At 37.8% G+C, this 24007-nt stretch overlaps 1 protein-coding gene across 1 annotated transcript in view; it reads left to right on the top strand.

Annotated features, from left to right (window-relative positions):
- Positions 1-24007, top strand: part of SEMA3E (semaphorin 3E) — a gene marked incomplete at both ends in the record, with an annotated part of 231657 nt that overhangs the window by 146171 nt on the left and 61479 nt on the right. The window contains one exon of the mRNA XM_080936164.1: positions 3068-3187. Coding sequence (XP_080792290.1) covers positions 3068-3187 — 120 coding nt within the window. The remainder of the gene's footprint in view (positions 1-3067; positions 3188-24007) is intronic.

Here is a 24007-nt window from a genome sequence, read left to right as displayed (position 1 = left end):
AGATCATTTAGCATTCTTAACAGCTGAACCATCTCTCCAACCCCTAGTTGAGCTGTTAATTTATTATATTTTAATAAGCTTAGATTTATAAATTCCTTACACAAATGTTTTTCTTCTGATAATTTGGGAGAAACCAGTAATTCTAGGAGGTTTGATTTTCTTTTTTTGGGGGGGAGTAAAAGAAGTCACACTGTTCAGGAGGATTTTTGCTTCACTTTGATTAAGGAATTAGAAATACAGAGGAAAAAAAAGAAAGCAAGACCACAAAGTGTGACAAGATGCAGCAGGAAAGATGCGTGTCTCATTGTTTGAAGCTTTGCGGGTCTCCCCTGGTGTCAGAAGCAAAGTCGGTCCTATGACAATTCTGAGTGCATGAGGTACAGGAGTGAGAAGTGCTGTTCAGCATTCTCTCAGACATGGCGAGAGGCTTTAGCATGTAAGGAGTGGCCATCCCTGAGGGAATGAATACATGCCTTGGAGAGAGGCCATAGGTATTTCCTTGAAAGCAAATTTATCTCTGTTCCTGTTAAGCTAAAATATGTAAACGACTGACACATTATTAGTAACTCCCAGTTCTCTGATGCAACTGGAGTGTAGCCAAGGAATGAGTCAACACTATTGTAGCTTTAGTCCACCGTGATGCTGAGAATTGAACATCCTCTCAGCCCATGTCAGTTTATGCTCGACTGAGCCAAAATGTGGTCTAATGCTTTGTTTTCTTAAGGACAGTGTGTCAACTGAGGATAAAGCAGATGCCTCAAGCCATGTGAGGACAAATACTTTTACCTTGTCTCTGTATGATCAGGTTCTATTAGCTCTATAGGGTTACACATTAAGTAAAATGTTACATATATGCATATATGAAATGTTATACATATACATATACATATACATATACATATACATATACATATACATATACATATACATATACATATACATATACATATACATATACATATACATATACATATACATATACATATACATATACATACATACATACACATACATATCTGAATACCCAGTAATGTAGTTCTCACTGTTACCAAGGGCCTTAGTGTCCAGAAAGCCACACATAGCAAAGTGAATCTGCTGGTCTTTCCATCCCAGTAAGCTTATATGGGAGACTTAAGGAAGAAATCTGGATGTGTTTATTTTATCACTCTTGTATATATTTATTTCAAGGTAATCTTTAGGACTGAAGTGGGTAGTATTACTTTTGTAATGTATTTTGGTGAAATTGCAATGTCTAATTTGATAATAGGTTATTTTCAAAAATTAATTTGTCTAATATGGGTTAAAAATAATTTAAGTGTGTGTGTGTATGTGTTGGATGCATATAAAGTAGATGAGATTGTGTGAATTACAGGGTGAAACATACAGGGGCATAACAATGCTTGATACAGTGTGTGTGTGTGTGTGTGTGTGTGTGTGTGTGTGCAACATCAATGACAAAAGAGATCATGAACTTAAAAGAGAGCAAGGAAGGATATGTGGGAGTGTTTGCAGGGAGGAATGGACATTTATAAGTGAAATAATTGTATTATAATATTCCAAAAGAAAATAAATTATATACAATACTGCTGTGGCAAACGAGTAGAAATAGGTTATCTGGGAAGAGATATACTTGCAAGAGGGCACAAGTGGACTAGAAAGGATGATCATGGCAGAGGCACAGTGCTAACACTGAAGAAGCAAGTGCTCCCAGCAACATGAGGACAGATTGCTGTCACCATGTCTACACAGAGACTCCTACACTCTTAAGCTTTTATAAAGAACCCCATCATTTTGCTCACTGAGTACATTCTATTAAAAAAAACAAAAACAAAGAATAGTATTAAGTATTACAAATTCAAGGCCATTTTGGTAAACTTTATCATTTTTAGAAGTCTATATTTTATTTGCAATGCAAATTAAAGGGAATTATTGAAAATTGGGAGGAGAAACAGCGTCAGGCAAGTTCTGTGTGCCAGAGTCAATGTTTGACTATTAAGTGACCTCAACAATGAATGAGTTAAATGTTGTTCTCTGTAAACTTGAATTTAAAACTGTTGTTGCCCAACCTTCCTGAAACATAGCCTGTACTATTGTCTTATAAACAGAGTTCATGAGATGAAGCATGCCCACACGTGTCCCCTTCCCTCTGGCTTCTTTCCTTCTATTACCGGTGACCTGAGGACAAACATGGGTCAGCACACAAAGTCAATATCTTTATGTACCAAAATGTCTGACCCTTGGACTATAGCACTTTGCATCCACAAGTTCCTCAGAGTAATGTTACATTCAAATGTTATTTCTAGTGGATGGTTTTATATATTTTTAAAATATTTTTCCCCAGATCACATTTTCATGTAAATTTATCATTTTGAGACTAAAAGTACTATTTTGCCTATGAAAACTTTTCAGAGCCAATGAATACTTCTATACCTGAGGGTGTGTTTTTCTAGTTTAAAAAACAAATATTAGACTTTCTTAGTTAATGCTCATCCCAGGAATTATGGCATTTTGGCATTGTGGTTCAATCTTAATCAGAATCACCTTCACTTGTTAAAAACCTTAAAAGTAAAAAAAAAAAAAAAAAAAAAAAATCATTCTGTAGTATCAAACTGTCTACATCACTTATTTTCTTAGTAGTAATGCTTTTGTTCTAATTCCCGACTTTCTAATTTTATTCTGGTTCACTGTTTATATTGTTCTTAAAAATGTCAGCACTGGGAATACTTTAATTACATGGGAAACATATTGGATGCAAATCAGTATAATTAAATCATTTTAAAATGCATTTGTGATTCTTGTTTTGTTTTTCAACATTCCTCAATGTGATAGAACAGTATGAAAATGATCGACAGGATACAAATTATAAAATTTATGTCACATTTCAGTGCACACCAAGGTGTGACTTACTTTAGCTTCTTTCTCCCAGGTCTTCATCCTCATTATTCCAACCCTTCCTTTTCCTCCCAGTTCAGACTTACGTTCTGGGGTTGAGGGACAGCAAAGATCAAAGGCAGGTTAAACATTTGTCTTATTCTAACCCAGGGTGTTCCTTTTGAATCCTCTTTAGAATGAGTGTGCCAATTATGTCCGGGTTTTGCATCACTACAACAGGACACACCTTCTGACCTGTGCTACTGGAGCCTTTGATCCACACTGCGCCTTCATCAGAGTCGGGCACCATTCGGAGGTAAGAAATAGCCTCTAAAAGAAAGGCTGAGCAATTTTCCTCATGGAAGATTAAACAGCCGAGTTGTATTTATTTAATGTACTTGAGAGAGAGGACTGATCTCTTGGTATCTGTAAAATCCCTGTCAGTTTCCAACCTGTGAGCTAATTAGCCTGCTGTGTATTCATTTGTACTTGTATTCACCAAACAATTTCATCTGCTTACCTTGTCTGGTTGAAGCAGATTTTGCAGTATCAGTGAGTGTTGTCTGCCTTGCTTTTATGTACATTTTTACTAAATGAATTCACCAAAATAGAGTATATGTGGTGTGTCTGTGTGTGAGTGTGTGTGTGTGTGTGTGTGTGTGTGTGTGCAGACAGATTCAGAAAGAAATACACAGAAGAAGGAGACATACAATTTATATGAACAAAATGTTGCATGATGTACTTTATAAATGACACACAGAGCCTTTTGAGTTTATAATTACGCTCTGTCCAGCAGGGGAGGTGACGAACGCACCAGAGGGAGAGATTTCAAAGTAATAAAACATGAATCTCAGTGTGAGAAAGACATGTATCTTATCCTGAAACGTACCTACATTAGGTGATAGGGTGCTGGATTATCAATGACTGCAAATATGGTTGCTACTTTTAACAAGATAATGTTGGCCAACAAGGAGTCTTCAAGGATAGCTACATACCTGCTTCCTGCAAGCTAAGTGAGCTCTGTTTTATCTTGCTCATATTTTGTAGCATGCTTTCTCACAATTTCATTCAACAGTGTGCAAAATAGTACTCTGATCTCATCAATTGATGACCTTCATCTATACAAGAAGGCATAACTGAATATATTCCTTGACTTTATCATGGTGTGTGTGTGTGTGTGTGTGTGTGTGTGTGTGTGTGTGTGTGTGTGTGTGTATGGCATTAAATACTTACATATTTGTGAAAATGCAGTAGTGACTATAATTTTATCTCACAACCACAATATAAAGAATACTATTCATTTATACTAGTGCTTCTTCCAGATTTTACTTGTACTGCTTAATACAATAGGAATTAATAGCTACAAATACAATTAGCAACGTCAAAGCACTTAATAGCTTCTTCCAGAGACAGCCCCTGATTGAGGGACTTTAGGTGTACCTAAATAGTTGTAAAATATAAGTATCGCACGCAAACACATCTCAATGCACTGCTTTGTGAGTCTTAGAGAATGGACACAGGGATGGAATTGGAGAACTTGAGGCAGAGATCTAGAAGGGAAATCAAACTAGTGCAAGGTCAGATAACATAATTGCACAGCATAAATTCTACAATGAGTACATGGGGACCTATGCTCATACCTTTTCCGCGTACATCTGCTAGCCATGTGATCTCTGTTGCATTTATTTAATGATACCTTTATTGATCCTTGACTCTCTCTGCATTAGATCTGCCTTTTAATCCTTCCAATATTTTAAGATGCTTTGTTATCTATATTTTTCTTCTGATTTTATTAGTTCTTTGAGAAGTTCATACAATGTACTTTGATCATATTCACCCCTCAAACTCTTCCTTATCTTCATTGATATAACTTTGTGTCCTAAACCAATAACAACAAACAGAACAAATAAGAAACAAATAGCAAATCCCAATGAAGACTAGTTGTGTTGCCCATAAAGTCTTGGATGTGAGTGTAATTTAGAGAAATTGGGCTCTTTCCCAGCTCCAAGGTTAGGAATTGGATTATATGCCCACTTCATCTCTCCATGATGGGACATGGTCTGGCTTGAGTTTTTGCATGCTGTCACATCTCCCATGTCTTCACATGTTGAGCTGCCCTCATGTATCCGAAGGAATCTGGTAGTCATTCACAGGCTCTGCCTCTCACCCTTTGTCTCCAGCAAAGATTTATGGACATTGGGAGGAAGATCAGTGGTATATGTTCCAGTTAGAGGTGAATATTTTCTCAGTGTAGACATTGCTTTGTTGATTTTGATGGTTACTTGTTATCAATGGCTCTTTTTGGTTTTGATTGCGTTCAATATAGTGTCTGTCTCTGTGTTTCAGCAAGCCATCTGAAATGTATTTCTATGTGCAGAGGTCTGTGACAAAAGCATAGTAATATTTCCTAGGATGCCAAGACATGAGGCTTATATATCACCTACATTTATGTTTATGAATAACACTGGATAGCAGTATTGCTCCCGTCACCATCTTGTACTTTTCCTGCACAGGCTTCAGCATGTGTACATATATGTTTGTCATCTCACACGTCACTAACTCTTCATTTTTACACAACCATTTGCTCTGTGTCCATCATTATGAGTGTTCTGGGAATGGAAATCTAGTGATCAGGCTTATGTGGCAAAAAGTCATCTCATGCAAGAAGGTTCTTATTGTTCTTGAAGAACAAAGAGTGTCCACCATATCCCTTCAGCTGAAGAGTTGCCTTTCCTGGTTGTCTTAGCAAATGGGCAGACTTCCTTCTGGTCTCTCTAGGAGACTCTGTAGCAGCCATTACTCTGCTGCTCCACCTGTTTGCTTGACTAAGTGATAGGAATTGTTAGTTTCTGTCATAGCTGATCTTAAAGTTAGAGCTGTCACTGTTTTTCACTTTCCAGTCATGGGCCAGGGTCTGCTCATATAAACAGTTCATATACTGAATGATTTGGAACACAATTTATGCACAGTGTGTAGATATTAGAGGGCACAACCTCAGGTCTCAGATACCATCCTCGCTTTCCAACTGAGCTACCATCTTAAGCCTTTGCTGGTGATTTCTCATTAAGTCTCCCACACTAATACTCACCACTAACATCAACAGGGACTAGGTGGTGCCTCAAGAGAAAGAATCTTCCCTTTGCTCTTCAACAATCTCCAATGCCACCCAATAGTTTTTGTTTTTTTTCCCCCTTTAGTCACAGTGGAAAAGTTACTTCAATAAAACATTATGTTGTATTAACAAAATAGAAGCATATTAATTAGGCCTAATTTCCATTGAATATTTGATGTCATGTACTCCAACATGAAAACCCTATGTGTTATAAAAGGAATGTGTATCTGCCTGACTATAGGCGGGGAGGGATCTATTCCCGAAGCACCATTTGGAAGCTTGGAGCACTATCTGAGTAAACGCCAAGTTAACAGTTATTGTGGTCAAGGAAATTACTTAAACTAACAGACTCACAGGGGGTCATTACAGGATGAGTTTGCAAATATTTGGCTAAGTTGTATATGGAGAAATAATGGTGGGGAAGCCTGATGGGTGACCCCCATGGATTATGGTGGTACTTGAAAGTTTTCTGAAGTCAGAATTGAGAAGATAGAATTTTGACTGGAGTACTGGGCTGATCTGACTTTAATTTGCATCAACTCAAGCAGGGAAAGATGAAGGGCACAGAAGGACCTGAGGGGACTATCGTAAGTGTTCTGAGAGATCACAAGGCATTTAACAGCATTGCTGTTATAGCTGAGACACAGGCATGAAAATGAAGGGAGAGACTGCTCACCCAAAAACTGTATACAACGATTTTCATTTCGATGATGAAGATTAATGGGAATGAGGATTAAAAGCAGTTCCAGTTGTATTTCTTGTTAACCTGGGAGAGGTGCAGACTTTAACATAGACACACTCAACTAACTATGCAAGCAGTGTCTTCCTTTGAGGACAGCGCAAATGCTCTGATCATCTTAGATTTTTTTTTTTCTTCTCATTCTCATTTATAGTCATGAAATATTGAGTCTTGACCAAAACAGATTTAATGACTGAATTATCTAGGATGGGAATGATGGTAGTCCCTGAATCTCTACTATCCAACTTCAGCTTCATTTCATCTCTTTTTTACGGAATATTTCATGTTTAGTTACAGAAGCAGAGTGAGAAGGGATGTGGATGAATTAGGATGGTGTATATTCATACTCATATAGGAGAAACAAAGATCCTGATTAAGTTGGGAGGCATATAGCACCAATCAGTACTACAGGGAGAGCAGGTTTGATTACAGAAAACCAAATGGTGACAAAATAAACAAAGCTCTAAGAAGTGTTAATGGTGGCAAGAGTCGCCATGCATTAACAGTTAAGGGAAAGGTATGGGCAGGTATTGAAGTGCAGAAATTACCTTTATTACTGTAGTAGATTCAGAACTGAACTCTTTTACCAAATCAGAGGATAAAGCTGCCATCTTAGATGCTAAGGAAGGCTGAGAACAAGCAACTGTGCCAGAGGCAAATACCAGAGCCTTTTCAATCAACGCATCGTGAGTGTTGTAATCTAAGGATTATTTTTCAGGATTGAGACTCAAGCACGATGTATATTTATTTGATCATTCATTCCTCACTAGTTTGAGTGTGTGATTTTGTCCAATGACATTTGTGTGTAAGTGTGTTTGCATGCATGCCAAATCTTCAGGTGTGATTCATTTGCCTGGGAGAAAACAGCTAAATCTAAAGCCCGGGTCCTTGGAGTTTGGAAGGTGATAGAGGATGAAAGTCCATAAAGATAAGTAAGGTGGGAAGAGAAGGTTGCCAGGAAACAAGAAGAATGAGGCAAGGGCAGTTCACTGTAGTGCGCATGCGTACATCACATTCTGGACCAGAAGACCTAGGCCAGGCAGCTCTTGGATTACTTATGTCTCTTTCTTTGCTTTGTATGGTTTAATTTTAACTTTTAATTAATACATAATATAAGTACAAGAAGTACAAAAATGTAAATGTTAAATTACTTGGGACTGCAGAGAAGCTTAGTGGTTATGGTCAGTAGCAGTTGTGGCGGTTCTAGGTTCAATTACAGGTTGTGATTAACCAGCAGATGTAATTCTAGTTCCAGGAGACCTAAAGGCATCTGCCAGACTTCAGAGGCATTAGACTTGGACACTGTGTGCATATGCACAGTCAAAACGTTCATTCACATAAAATAAAAATAATAAAAATAAAGAAGAAAAATAAGAATAGCTAAGTCTTTTAAAATGTAAATCTGATTTTTTGTTTTCTTTCTTTCCTTTTTACTTTCTTGCAAATAAGGTGTTAGCTAACACTCTAATCTTTTTCTAATCTGTTTTCCTTACTCTCTTTCCCTCAGAGTGTAATACTTACTCCTTTTGCCTTTTTTTTCAAACCCTTTCATTTATTTTTTAGTGTTAGTACTTCTTAAACTTACATTTCTTTTAAAATATTTTTCCCTCTATGACTATCTGCAGTCCATCGCGCTGAGTCTTGATGAGTCCATAATTTTGTTCCACATGGTTTTAATCCTATTACCATTTTTCTAATTTAAGTGTCTACGTAAATACTAAGTTATATTTCTGTCTGTTTTCTGCTGTCTTTTGATTAGCTTCCGTTGCCTCTGTATGAGTCCTTGCTTGCTTTTCTTGTAACATTGAACATAATTCAGCCAAAAAACATTTCTGTTACTTATTTTGAATAAAGTTCGTTTTGTCAAACTTTTGGGAGGGCAGTAGGGCTCAGAATAGATGTGCACCATCACAGTAAACTACTGACCACTGGTTCATTTTGTGGCTTCCAATTTGTGGACATGCCTGTGTATATCTTCCTGCTTCTTATTCCTGCTCTTTTGAACTCAGTATTCCTTTCCCATAACTTTCTATAAGCCTTTCTTGGACAAGATCTTTACAACTTCCAGAAGCAGATTCGTGGAGCAATATGGACCTAATAACCTGGAAGTTCATGTGTCTGTATCCTTGTAGTCACGTGGAGATTGAGCAAAACTGATAAGTTTCAGCTCCTCGTCTAAAATGATGTTTTGATTGTTGTTGTTACTGTTTTTTTTTTTTTTTTTTTCCTCCTCTATGCAAGCCTAACTCTCGACAGTTCATCTTCTCTAGGTTTCTGCTGTGGGCTTTGGCTGTAAGAAATCCCTTCCTGGCACTGTTTGGCTTTTAAAGACGAGCACAATAGGGGTTGGTGAGATGGGCTGTGCTTTCCTACCTGATTGCTCTGTTATGGAGGACTGAAAGAAACTAGGATGCATGTCTTTATGCAAATATGATGCTTTACACAAACCACACATCTCGGTCTACATCTAATTTCTTCTCAAAATGGAAACTGTTTGGGGGAATATCGAGGCTCACAAAATAAAGAGCAGAGCTTCTGATATGAAACATGAATTTATGTGTAAGCAACAAAGATCTTGAGATTTCTGAAAAGTTACAATGGTTTTCAGAACTTGAAAGCTCTCTTAGCACACTGTCTTTAGCACAATAGTGTTAGTATATTCATATTGGAATGAGCTTTATTTTACATAACAAATTATTAAAGCTGTAGTTACTTGCAAAACTACACATATTCATTGCATAGTTTTCATGAGGTAGGGCACCAGGTGCTACTTGGGTGGTTTCTTTGCTCAGGTCTCACAGGTCAAAATGGTGGGGCTGCCCAGATTCTCCAGTCTTTGGCCCTGTTTTTGTTAATATTAGTATGATTTGGTTTTACGTTCTAAGACTGACGTCTTCATTCTTTTGGTAGCTGGCCTCACCTGAGGGAGGTCATAGCAGTTCCTTTGTGAGCAGGCTTTATTACAGCATGGGGGCACACTTCTCTGGGGTCAGAGGAAGCCATGTAATACAAACTATTCAGGGGACTACCTTTCCCATCACCTCTGCAATAGGAAGTAATAACAATCCAGGTCAGGATTCCTAGCCATTTCAAAGGACCCACCCACATGGAAAGGGAATTTCCCAGGAGTCCTTACCTGGGCGTGGAAACCCTGCCTGGAATTGGCAGTGTTCCCACTGTACACCTGTTCTTTTCATCTTTTATGGACAAAGGTTTGATTAATGCAGATGGTTTTAAAGTTTCTGGGGAAAGGGCACAGTGCGAAAGGCTTGAACAGAAGCACATCTTTTGAACTTCATTTAGAGTTCTTTTTTTGGGGGGTTTTACATGGGAAGTTGCATTTTTCTCTACTGATTTTAGGAAGATTATGGGATGACTATATAGGCCACCTCCAGAATCTGTGTAGCCAAATACAGGAGATTTTGATTGTCGTTAGGGCATACGTTTTTAAATGTAGACTGCTGGCATGTTCTGTAAGTATAGAGTTTTTCTTCTTTTTTTCTTTAGTGTAACTTTATGTACAGCATATTTATATCACTTTTTAAATATGCAGACTAAATTAGCCATGCAAATGTGTTTTGCACCAAGGAAAATGCAAAACGAACTTTAGGAATTTCAGCATGTGATTTTGATGTTTCTCCTCCTGCAGAGAACAGCAGCTCAGAGATTTAAGTTTGTATGTCACTGGCCCTGCAATCCCCGGGACTGTATGTCTGCCTCCAGAAACGCACATATGTACTGAAAATAAGATAGAGATAGTACTTGGTGACATCTTTGCCAGAGTGCCTCTGAACCTTGTAGACTTTAAATTATTTCTTTTTCTAGTTGTGTATAGTTTCCATGACTGTTCATATGTTTTAGCTATTATCTTGCTAAAAAGTTTCTCCTAACTTTGGAAACACTATTTTAATGTAGCCTGAAAGAATGTATATCCAAAATACTGTAAAAACACATATATTATAAATGTATAGATTTCATTGTTCGCTTGTTTGTTTATTTGCTTTTACACAGGCTTTTGATATGTAGCCCAGGTTGGCCGCGGATTTATAAACCTCTTACCGCAGGCTCCTGAAGTCTAGGATAGCAAACATGTGGCATCCTGGCTAGAAATAAGGCATTTTCATTTCAATATGTGTGTCTCACTGGTGGTTCATTAATATTTTCTTTTAATATATTAATCTTCTGTTAACAGTTCATACTAAAAACACCACTGCAATAGTAAGAAAAATATTTAACCCTTTATTAAAAATTGGATATTCTCTGTATTTACATTTCAGTTGTTATCCCCTTTTCCCCAGTCCCATCCCCCCTCCCCATCCCATTGCCTCCATGAATGGGCTCCCTCTCCCATCTCAGCGCCTTGGCATTCTCCTATACTGGTAAATGAGCCTTTGAGCCTCCCCTGGATTAAAGGCCTCTCCTCCCATTGATGCCAGTGAATGCTATCCTCTGCTGCATATGCACCTGGAGCCACCGGTCTCTCCATAAAAATCCATTGGGTAATGTTTTAGTCCCTGGGAACTGTGGTGTGTTTGGTTAGTTGAGAATTTTGTTCTTCCCCTTTAGCTCCTTCAGTCCTTTCTCTAGCTCCTTCATTGGGGTCCCAGTGTTCAGTCTGATGGTTAGCTGCAAGCATCCTCCTTTGTATCAGTTTTCAACAGTTCTCCATTAACATTATTTAAATAAAGCAAATATTTTATTTTAAACAACTAAAATCAGTATAGTTTTTTCATTTACAAAGAAATATGCCAACTTTGATTTAGAAAATTACTTCGTTCATTATCATCTCGTTTATCAATCCACAAAACAAGAGATTTCAAATTTATTCTTTTTGATATGTTTCTGTTATACCTATTTACCTTTCTATGTTTAGATAAATATTTTAGTGATAGGTTAAAAATGAAGATACTTAATGAGAAATAACTTTAAATTATGTAGCCACTAACTGTATGACTAAAAGTTATAAGAAAATATATACTTTTATTTGATGTTTATCCTTTTATGTAATTTTTAGATATTAAGATATTCTTTGTTTAACAAACATCCAAAAATATAACTTATATAAGACTGCAGCAATGATAAGATCAAACAGTTTATGAAGTGAAAATATTTTGTTGATTTTAGATAAATAGCATATGGGAATGGTTTCTATAAGTGTACATAGTGTTCATACTTTCTTACATTTCATTTGAAATAAGTGATGGGAAGATGAATGAGTATTGTTTTAAATTTTTATTTTATTTTGAGTTCAGTTTATGAAATCTTTGCTCTCCAGTGTACGAGGTATCTATAAGTCTATGTGTAACTTTGACTAGAAGATGTAATACCTATTTAAGAGCAATGACAATAGTGATCATTTGGGGCTGAGAGATGGCTCAGTGGTTAAGAGCACTGGCTGTTCTTCCAGAGGTCCTGAGTTCAAATCCCAGCAACCACATGGTGGTTCACAACCATCTGTAATAGGATCTGCTGCCCTTGAATGGTATGTCTAAAGACAGCTACAGTGTAAAGACAGCTACAGTGTACTCAGGTACATAAAATAAATAATTAAATAAATAATTTAAAAAATAATAATCATTTGATTTTTTAGTTTTAAAGCGAATTGTGTTATACATTGGGATTGATATCAAATGTTCAATGTAGACGAGGAAATCACAATAAGTCAGCAGCTATCAAACATAAATGTTATAAGATTAATCCTGTAAAAAGAAAGACCCTTTTTCTTCCTGTTGGCTATTTCAAATCTCATCATATCAAGATATACTGATTATAAAGTACAACTGGAAGACTGAAACAGTAAGTATTTAAACGAGGCCACACATCTTCACCAGAGGGATATCAGTCACTCACTGTATTGTGTCATTTGCTGGTTGTACATAAAATGTCAAGACAGTTTTTCTTAAATAGTAAATAAATTGTGATTGATGCTTAGAGCCTGTTATTTTTATGATTTTTTACAATCCCCAAAGTTGTTTGAAAATGTCTGAAAATAAAAAAGAGAGAGAGAGAGAGAGAGAGAGAGAGAGAGAGAGAGAGAGAGAGGGAGAGGGAGAGGGAGAGGGAGAGGGAGAGGGAGAGGGAGAGGGAGAGGGAGAGGGAGAGGGAGAGGGAGAGGGAGAGGGAGAGGGAGAGAGAGAGAGAGAGAGAGAGAGAGAGAGAGAGAGAGAGAGAGAGAGAGAGAGAGAGAGAGAGAGAAAGAGAGAGAGAGAAGATTGCTTCTTTACACTTCAGCTGCTGTAAGTCTCATCAGTGGAAAACTGCTTAAATTTCCTTTCTAGGAGAAAGGAAAACAGGGGTCCCCCTGCTAGGTTTTTGCCTGTGAATGATTATCTTGTTACTGGGAAGGCAGTCCTCATTTTGCCTGTGAGAGGCAGTCAGTATAAAACTTCTTCTCTGTGCCAGGAGCCCCGGCTTTGAGATTTCAAAGACAAGTAGGATGGCGCCTGGGCTCTTGAACAGCCCTCCGGTTGGCCACTGGAGAATGAGGGTCCAAAGGAGACTTATGCTGAACCAGAACTGTAGCTAATTAAACAACTGGCAGCCCCAATACCCAGCGAACAGTGAGTTCTTTTGTAAGTTTTTTTTTTTTTTTTTTTTTTTTTTTTTTTTTTTTTTTAAAGAAAAACCTAAATAGTGAATGCACGGGAAGAGTCAATAAACAAAAACGTGAAAGTTTGCCAGTGCCAGCTCTATAATCACCTCCTCCTGGGCTGTCCTCCACGGAATTGGGTTATCATCACTCAACATCTCATGGGCACACACACTCAAGCGCACACACATGGAGGACGAGAAGATTTATTTCTACCCCAATCATGTAAATGGGTGCCTCTTATATCATGGGAGGCATAAACCATAAAACTGTAAATCTTATGGTGACAGTGACCGGGAGGACAGGGCGCGCTCCTGTGGCTGGGCATCGCAAGGCCGAGAGGGTGCTCATGGCTCCTGCCCAGCAAGCATTGTGACTCAGACTTTATAAACCAGCAGCCGTATGCCTAATTCAGCTCACAGATGTGCCCTGTTTGTCGCAGCCAGCGTTTCTTGTTTGTTTTCTTTTACAGAGGGTACATTCGGAAAAACGCTTGGGTTCACATAGTAAATTGTGATTTCCATTGGACCCGCATGAAAAGATCAGTGGGAACCCGAGGCTTGTCGGCACACTCCCCACACAGAGGCCTGAACTTCACAATGCCCCTATAGTTCAAGGTCTTCACCACTGCCACAACAAAGCCTTACCCAATCCAGGATCCAGGCTGCCCCTTTTCTTCTCCACCTGGCTCTGAGGACACTGACATTTGCAACTTAAGCACTAGAAGGACAGTAAACTTAAAAACCCTTAAGTACTTTCTTAACTAGCCCTTGCCACTAACTTTGGAGTGAATGAGCGAATTGTGACTGCTTTTATACTTCGATAAAAATGTGGTATTCTTCTTCTTCTTAACTTATTATTTTTTAACATTTTAAAAAATTATTTTTTAATATTTCTTTATAGTCCAGTCATTATCACCTCCCAGTCAGGGTCAGTTCCTCATCCCATAGCTCCTCCTCCCAACTGCACCCCCATCTCCAAGAGGATGACCCCAACTACCCCCTTCCACTAGACAGACCTCCCCACTCGCTGGGGCCTCCAATCTCTAGAGTTATGAGCATCTTCTTTCACTAAGGCCAGACCCAACAGTCCTTTGCTGTATATGTGTTGGGGGCCTCATATCAGCTGGTGTATGATGTCTGGTTGGTGGCTCTGTGTCTTGAGAGATCTTGGGGGTCCAGGTTAGTTGAGACTGCTGGTGTTCAATGTGGTATTCTTAAGAAGTTCAAATGAAGAAATGTTTTCATTGTTGTTGCTTTAATATATAACGTTTTGGTTAAACTTAGCAAATTCAATTTGGTTAAAATTGGAAAAATTGGCAGAAGTATATATAAAATATAAAAAGGAAAGTATAAATCTTGTCAGTCTGTCTTTGTTGTATCGATTTTGTCTTACTCTTGGAAAGCTTTGGTAGTAGCACAATAAACATTTATTTTACACTTCAGTATTTAGAATATGCATTTTAAACTCACAAAAAGCAGAAATACTCTTTAAGTTCACTGTTAATTAAATGGTTAAATGCATGAATAAAAAGGTATGTTCTTTTTAAAATAACTTGCAAAAAGTTTCAAAATCTGAATGTATCTGCTAACCAGCATTAAACCGGGAAGGACATACCCAGGGCCTCACAAGGTTATACCCATTTCCTACACTGTCCTGCCAGACAGGCATCCTGCTGAGTAGACCACTTTCAGAATCTCCCAGATGCCCTGGAAGCAGGCAGTCTCCTGACTCCCTGTCACCATGAGTGGTTTGTTCCTTTCAGGGTGCAGCTGAATGGATCCTCTCGCATGGATATAAATGAGTTCAGCTATTTTTGCTCAGTAACACGCTGACATTTACATGCTGTATAATTGCAGCTCAATACTGTTTCTGGGCAGCATTTTGTACTGGGTACCCTTCAAGTCATTTCCCCTTCCTTCAGGTCATTCACAGCCCTGCTCTCTGTGCTGCACTGAGCATTCTTGAGCATGCACTGCGTAGACGTGGATGTGCTTTCGCTGAGCCACTTCTGGGAATACAGTTGCTGGGTCATAGAAGATACCTATGTGGAGCTTCAGTGAATACCAGTAGATGACTCTCAACCATTGTCCACTCACAGTCACTTGCATAGTCACACAGTGATTCTGTCTTCTATTCACTTTGTGGACCACAAGCTTGCTATTCTCTTTATTCTGATGGCTTTCTAGTGATATCACGTCATGGCTTTCATATTTGATGACTGAGAAAGATAGTCACATTTTCCAGTGCTAAGGTTTAGGATTAAGTAACCTTTGAAGACTTTAGTTTATGGGCTGTTGGACATTTGTCAATTGACAATGTTGTTGAGGCAGTTTATGGAACATCAGATGTAGAGTATCCATTGTTGTGTGCAGTATATGGAAAGTCCTCTATGAAGCTTTCTCCCTAGCACATGCAGTCCCATTTGCCTTTTAAAAGGCAGATAAAAGGTAGGTGAGGATTATACTAAAATGGGATGAAGGATGATGAATGTTAGGGTTAAATATAAAGTGGTCCTGGAAATTTAGGAACAGGGAGTGGAAATAAAGGCAGTACTGGGCTGGGTGAGATGCTACCTACTTCCAGACAGTACTGCCTGGCACAAATCCCTGGTTCCCACATGGTGAATGTAGACAACTGACTCACACACACTGTCTTCAAATCATCACATGTGTGCACCAAAACACACCACACACACACACACACAAACACACACACACACACACAAAGAAAGTAAATATAAAGAGAGCTTCAAATGGTATTTTTCAGTCATGGCACTGAAATTCTTCACTATGCAGCTCAGTCCAGAATAATGTGTCTTAGGTGGCTGTGGGTGTAACATTAGGATATGAAGACATATGAGCTTCAGGGATAGTGTTTACATAGTAAAGAACATCAGAAGGGTCTCTATAATCTAACCAGGGACATTACAGGGATTCAATAATACTGTCTTTGTAACATCAGTGCTTCAAATTATCATGGAACATGAATATTAAAATCTAGTTAACAATCACATATTTTTCAGCGATTAGTAGAGTAGTAGTTATTATTCTGAAGTGTGAATTTTATTTAACCATCCTTTCATAACATTTGATATACAGTAGTATTTTCTTTGTAGAAGGACCCATGCCTGCAGTGAACACTGTTCAACCCTACACTATACAAACAAACAGTAAAATCTTTCTGTGTGTGGATCCCATGTTCATGCTTGCCGTTATCTGTTTCTAACTTTCCTACTTCATAGTAAATACTATGGCAACATGATAGCTTATTTTCATCTCCCAGTGGATATCATAATTGAGGCTGAGTCTTAGCATTATTACCTTACGGTGAAAATGTCTGATAAATTTAGATTTTAAGTAAACTACACAACAGTATGTCTTACGATAGTAAAACCCTCTAACGTAAAAAATGTTTGTCATTCACTTGAAGTCAATGAATATAAAGAGGATCCGTTCTACCCTGATAAAACTTTCTTACTTTTAATCACATTTTTTTCACTTAGAATTTTGAATAATATCACATAGATGAATATATTTTCCTTACTACCAATTTGACTGTTATTAGTGTAGTCAGATAAAAGTGATAAATTAAATCACACACAGTGTGATAAAGGATAGACATAGAACAGATGTTCATGGAGGAAAATTTGTTGCCCTAATTAAATATCTGCCTATCTAAAAATGACTTGCTTGTTCCAAGATAACATGCATAATTTGGTCAATTTCTCTTTAAAATGAAAAGCAAAGCTTATTTTCAATGTAACAGAGCTCTTATCTTACTTGTGTTGTCTCCTAATTCTATGTAGATATAGCTTCTTCAGTGTGGATGAACTGAATAAGAAGACAGCACTATGCAGCTGATTACACGACTTTCTCAAAGGAGATGCAGAATCCACAGATGATCCTTATTTTTCATCCTGCTGCAGGGATGGGCATTATCTCCCAGGCTCTTGTGTCTCTTTTACTGTACATTGTATCAATCTGATTTTCCACATCCCTGCCACACAGTATCATCAGGTGTCATGGAGAACAGGTTGATCCTCAGTTTGAATCCTGCTTCCTAAATATCTTTTCTTTACTTGCATTTAGAATAGATCAATAGGCTTCCATGTTCACTGTTCTCCTAAGCCCAGCACCAACCTTGTTTACTCTAAGATTGGAATGTTGAACACGGTTTCTTGTAACCATCCAGATTCATGCAAATGGCACTTAGAGCAAAAAATAAATCTCTGATGAGGGTTCAGAGCTGCATTAATCTATTGGTATACAATTCTTAAGGCACAGTATAATAATAGTCACATTTAGCAGAGTAATAGCTCTTTCCTAGGGCCTATGAACTACCCAGCCACAGGTTCTTCGTGCAGGCAACAGTAGCAGATATGAATTTTGTCATTTGGTGAAAGTTTTAAATCCAATCAAAAAGTGACTGGCCCCTTCCATAGAATTCATCCTGTGCCAGTGAGTATATTTTTTGTCAGGTCAGTTGTGGTTGTATAGTCAAGGATTGGCACACAGACATGACTATTGATTACTTTCTTCCTCTAATACCACGCACTGCATCTTCCAATACCTTGAAAGCCAGCCAGGAGACACATGTCTTCCATGTCACTACGCACTTGATGTCCTCATGTTCTATAACTCACGTTTGTTTTATATTCAGCAAAATAATCTTACTGTCAAGTTTTGGAGGGTCATCAACAACAATGGCAAGAACGTAGAACGTTTGTGGGTATCCGGGGACCCAGTAAACCGTAACTTGAAAAGAAGTAATAGATACATGACAGTGAGCTTCTTGCTCAATATACTGTGGGGATTGGGAGAAAAATTGTCTATTCGTACAGAGTAACTCAATTTAAACCCATTGTGTGTGTGTGTGTGTGTGTGTGTGTGTGTGTGTATGTGTGTGTGTTAGAAAGCTGCTGAAGTAGTGGGTATCTATATAGATTTTTCCAAGGTTATGTAGTTTTAATAATCCATGTTCCTCTACTCTGCCTTTCCATCACCAACCCCACCTAATACATTAAGCTCCACTTTTCTCCTTTCCTTCCAAAACTACTTTAATGTTTTCCGCTCCACAATAGAGAGGAAATTTTGCTCAGTGTCTATTGACCTGAGAGTTTGTGTCTGACCTCAGTGTTGCCCGAGGAGCAGCCTTTTCTAGTTTATCCATGCAGTGCTTACATCCGTGTGCTCTGCAGCCGTGGATGCATGCAGGTATGTATACACACATACACACATCGCTTTATGGAAAGGTTCACGTAACACATTCACTTTTATTTATCTCTGCTACTGTTGACAGTAGTTATAATCTTTCTCTGTAAGCTTTCCACTCAGAGCTTCCAGGACATATTTCTCTGTGTTAAAAAATGATCCCATGTGTCTTGCCTTTGCTTTTGATGTTGATGATAATAAATAGATTTTGACCTGGAGTACGCTCTCTGATTTATGGTTTCCTGAAACACTTTGACTTTATTATTTATCTTGACTCCCATGTTTTATCCCCATTCTCTGCCTCTATGAAAAATCAGCACATACATTCTATAATTATAATACATGTAACAATTTCTAAAGGATACTGTCAGATAACGCCTTAATAATAAAAAAGTATAATCACTTTTAAAAGACATTTTTTGACAGGAAAGGAGATGAACCAACATCCCCTTCATGTCCCCCTTTACCATAAAAGATAGGCTCACGGTCCGCCAGCCAAACTGTGTGCCACCTTTCCAAGGCATTGCTTTCTCCACTGTTCCATAATTTTCCACTTGTCAATCCTTTTACTTGGACATCACAAACGCTTATTCTCTGCTTAGAGCACCCTAATTCATCCTCAAACTTCATAGCCTCTACAATATGTGTCTAGATATTCTAGTTGAAGTTAAGGACTTTTTCCCTTTAGGTTTTAGTTTTGAAGAAAACCCTAATTTCTGTGTGAGTTCTCTCTCTTCCATATCACTTCTTAGAACTTTATTCCATATAACGTCTATAGTCAGGCACTGTAACTTCTGTAGCATCTCTCAGTACTTTTGCTTGGGATGAGTTGCAGGCTAGACAAGGAAAACTTTACTCAGCTGAAATGTGTGAATGTGTGTGTGTCTGTGTGTGTATGTGTGTGTGTGTGTTGCATGTGTTGTGTGTGTGTATGTGTGTTTGCTCACATGCTCTAAGAGTCTTCAGTGTACCACCTGCCTCCAAATAGTTGGCCTTTTCCTGATTCCTTAGTTCTACTTTTAGTTTTATCTCTTTCCTCAATCCCACCTGTGCTTTTATTTCACTGTGCACTGGGAACAAGGGAACACCTGTACTCCATCCTTTTTCTGCTTGAATTTATTGTCCTTGGGGTGTCATAATGTGTCACAGGATGGCTGCCTCACTGCTGTGTTCGTCTTGTCCTACTTGGCTTTCTGACATTATATCCTGCTGCTGCTGGAGCTACTGGTCTGCTGTCTTAACAATCTCATGTGTCAGTAATGTCCTCTTGTTCTTCCAGTCCTAGCTCCTTCGCCTACCGGGTCACGATGCTCACTATTAAATAACTTGGACGATAAAGCAAAGCAAAACAAAACAAGCAAAAGGCAAACTTTCTTTTGCACACTAAATCTAAAGTTCAATAGAGGAGATAGCATTAATCAGTTAGAGAGAGATGAAAGCCGGCTTTTAAAAAGGAAACACTTGATATGCTTCAGGTTATTTGGACAATTTAATAAGCCTTCTATCTTTGATAATTCATAACAAATGTTACAAAAGGCATCCCACAAAAGGAGGATTTAATTATAAAGAGCCATAAGCATTAACATGTTAAATTCTAGAAAAATCTAAAAAGCATTAGAACCATAGCAGGAAGTTAATAAATAAATGGAGAACTTGTCAAGATAAATTGAAAGAGTGAATTTGTCTCTCTGAGTAAAGTAAAGGTGCAAACTCATTATAATCAAATGAGGGTACAATAAAATAGCTGTAGTCTTCAGGAAATTAGCAAAGTAATTTAAATATGGGTATTTAATTATTTAATAAAGATATCCATGTCAGTTAGTTATGGATATCTTGATATACAACCTCCTTGTAGTGGTTGCTTACAGGGATAGAAGAGTATATGAACGTTTTATAGCTTCTTTCAAACTTTCACTATTATTATCATTATTGTTGTTTAATTTATGTCTAAATTTGTCTTCTTTAGTTTAAAATCTGTCCTTTCATAGGTATAGGTAACCACCACTACTGATGTGATTATAGTGTTAAAATCTAAACCACCCTCAGGCACTGGCCACCAGTTAGTAACTGATCCAACAGTTTTGTGATTTTGAGGTTGATATTTTATTGGAATCATATGGAATATGAACTTGGACACTGGTTTCTTTTATGTGGCATAAACTACTTTGATGTATGGAAATGATTATACATATCAAAAGTCTGTTCTTTTAATACAGACTGATGCGTCATACTCTAGACCTACCACAGTTTGGTTATCATCCACGCCTTGAGGGACCTCTTTGTCATTTCCTTTAATTTGGTCATCTACAATGCACCATGGGGGGAGACTGACTGTAACTCAGTGTCCCAAGGCTTGTTTCCTTATGCCATTCCTTCCTTTCTAATGAGCACAATGTGTAACTTGCACTGGCTGCCTAGAATATGACAAATGCAACAGGGTATCATTACTGTGATGATCTTATGTGATAAACACTGAAGGATCATGTAGACTAGATCCTAATCAGTTCTCTTTCACACTGAATTACAAGTTACATCAGTTTGTAGCACTGGGGCACCTCTCCTCGTGCCTGGAAAAGGACATGCCCTCATGAAGCTTCTGGAGAAAACCCCCTTTTCACCATTTCTTAGCCCTTTGTGTTTTTCTTTTTCTTTCTTTCTTTCTTTTCCGTGTTGAGTGCCTGAGACAAAGCCTTCTCCCACATTAATTCACAGCTGACCACTCTGATAAAAGCACCGTGCAAAGCTCCAAGTTTATTTGCCCCTGCATATCTGCTTATTCCAGTTTCTCTTTTATACCTTACCCTCCCTTATTTGATGTGCACGCACATGTATACACGCACACACACACACAAACACACATATATGCTGATGTCATGGGCTATGGGTTTGTGTATCTAGAGAACCACACAGGCCCAAGGTACATTAATTACAAGAGAGGGACAGGCTTCTATCATACCTTACAGTATGCCTACAATAGCAGACTGCCATGCAGCGTGAGCAAGTCACCATGTGACACCAAGGGGATTTTTCTTCGCTAGCAGCTACATTATTGACTTTTACCCTATCCTCCTTCAATAATATTTTCATGGAGTTTTTCCTCAGCCCTTGATCATTTCTATATTCAATTTTCTAGTACAATTATTAATTGTTCGTGTCAGTCTGATCTTGTAAAGTTCACCTAATCATTTGTAGCCTCAATGCAATCTAGAATGATATAAACAACAACCCACCCTATAACACTTTTAAAAACATCAGTGCCTTGCTAATCTTACTGAAATGAGTGAAACAATTTTATCAAAAGAGAAAGCTTGCATAGTTCTAAGATACTACGCAGACGAATGCTACCACGTGTTGGCAAGTTCAAGGGCATTTCATTATATATGACAAACCTCAGCTTGAACTATGCAGCAAATCAGTGGACTCCTTACAGAAAGAGTAGACAGTGTGACAATTCATAGAACTTTTCCAGGAACACCAGCCAAGAGCCAAACGAAAAGGTGGCAGTGTATCCAATATACTTGCTAACCAAGATATAAAATATTATGTGGATATGGACAAATCTAACACAGGCACAGACTATCTGTATCCATTTATATGTCTGTCTGTCTGTCTGTCTGTCTGTCTTTTTACACTACAATGTACAGATAGAGGTATGTCTTCACATAGGACTGTTTTTATACCTATAGTTCTGGGTTTATCTATATCTATTTCCATAGGTATTTATGGCAGAAATCTAAAAGAAATATAATGGCCTCCAGCTGATCATGTCATTTAGGGCAAATTGTTCTGTTTGTGGTTCATTGTCCTCTTGGACTAAAGAGAAATTATAATAGTCTGTGACTGTAGCATTGTTGTGAAACTGAATGAAGGTAAATAAAGTACCTAGAAATCGTACTTCAAAAATAAATGCTCAGATATCAGCTAGTGTCAGCATCATCTCCTCTGCTTTTGTAATCTCTTCTTTTCTCCTGCAACATCTCCTGCTTCAATCACCCTTTACAGATCTGATTGTTTTTGTCTTTTTTTTTTTTTGGACAGGGTTTCTCTGTGAAGCCCTGGCTGTCTAAGAACTACCTCTGTAGACCAGGCTTGCTTTAAACTTCAGAGATCTGCCTGTGCTGGGATTAAAGGTGTATGCGACCAATGTTACATGGGAGTTTGGATAAGTTTTTAGTAGATCTGAAATTATGACACGTTCTTTGTGAACTCAGGATAAATTGTCTACCTTATTGTATTAGCAAGGCATTAAATAAAATGTTAAGAAGTGAGTGAGAAAGTATTCACAATTTTAGTTCTTAGCAAACTGGTGTTCTTATTTCTTCATTAAATCATCTTATAATATTACTAATATTCTTCATCCTCTAAACCCAAACCACCCTCACCTTAGGTTCAGAAATAGCTTCTAACACTACTGTTCACATGACAGTTTTACTTAAGTAAGACTTCATTATAAGATTTATTTACATTGAGTCGTTCATTGGAGCATTTCATTGTGGTTTCTGTTTACTGCGAGGTTCAATTTTGGTCTCTGATGTTCTTTGTAGAATCACTGCACATTTAAATTGTTATATTTACTATTAATTATACAAAGGAAAGGAAAATGAGCAGGACATAGTGGCACACACCTTTCAATCCCCACTTTCAAGAAGCTGAGGCCGGCTGATCTCTCTGAGTAACTTGATACCAGCTAGGTCTACACAGTGGGGAAAAGGAGGAAAACATAGAAAAACACTTAGTGTTTGTGGACTGTTATGAAGAAATGATTAAATGACCATTTGCATAACAGCACAGCATTGCACACAGAGTGGAGCACTGTGATTTGAAAAGCTGATCTATTGTGGAGTGGCCATTTGATAAGATATTTACTCTGCATTTTTTGTTCTTTACCCACTTATGAGATGCTTCTACTGAAAGACCCTGGTCACCCAGTTCAAAGTGTTTATAATGCTATTATATACAATGACCTCTTTCATATATATATATATATATATATATATATATATATATATGTATATAAACATATATAATGTATATGATATAAATGTGTATATATGGCAGAAGACATAACTACATAGGGAAATTAACAAATATAAAGAGAAGCAGAAATCCTCAAAATGAAATATGTTTAGGAGGTTATTATTCTGTTTCCATACTAAATAAACTCTCTTATACTTTGGTAAAATGAGGAATTGGGAACAAAGAGAAAGGTTAGAAATTCAGGCTCCGATTCAACCCCAGGCCTTGAAGCAGGTGTTACAGATACAGACTTTGCTTCATATATAGACTTTTACTGTAATGTAAGAATCCTAATAAGAGAGCATTCCTTAATTTCATGAAGATCAGAGAATAATTTAGGAATAACATTTTATGCAAAACTAAGCTCAGTATAGACACATTTCTTGTTTTATTTCTTCTTTCCTTTTCAGGAGGCCTTTTAGCGAGGCTCCTCTGAGTATTGTGAACATCTTTGTCCACTAGCCCTA

This window comes from Micromys minutus (genome assembly GCF_963924665.1).
Source record: "Micromys minutus genome assembly, chromosome: 23".
Taxonomy (NCBI): Eukaryota; Metazoa; Chordata; class Mammalia; order Rodentia; family Muridae; genus Micromys; species Micromys minutus.
This window is presented reverse-complemented; position numbering and strand designations above follow the sequence as displayed.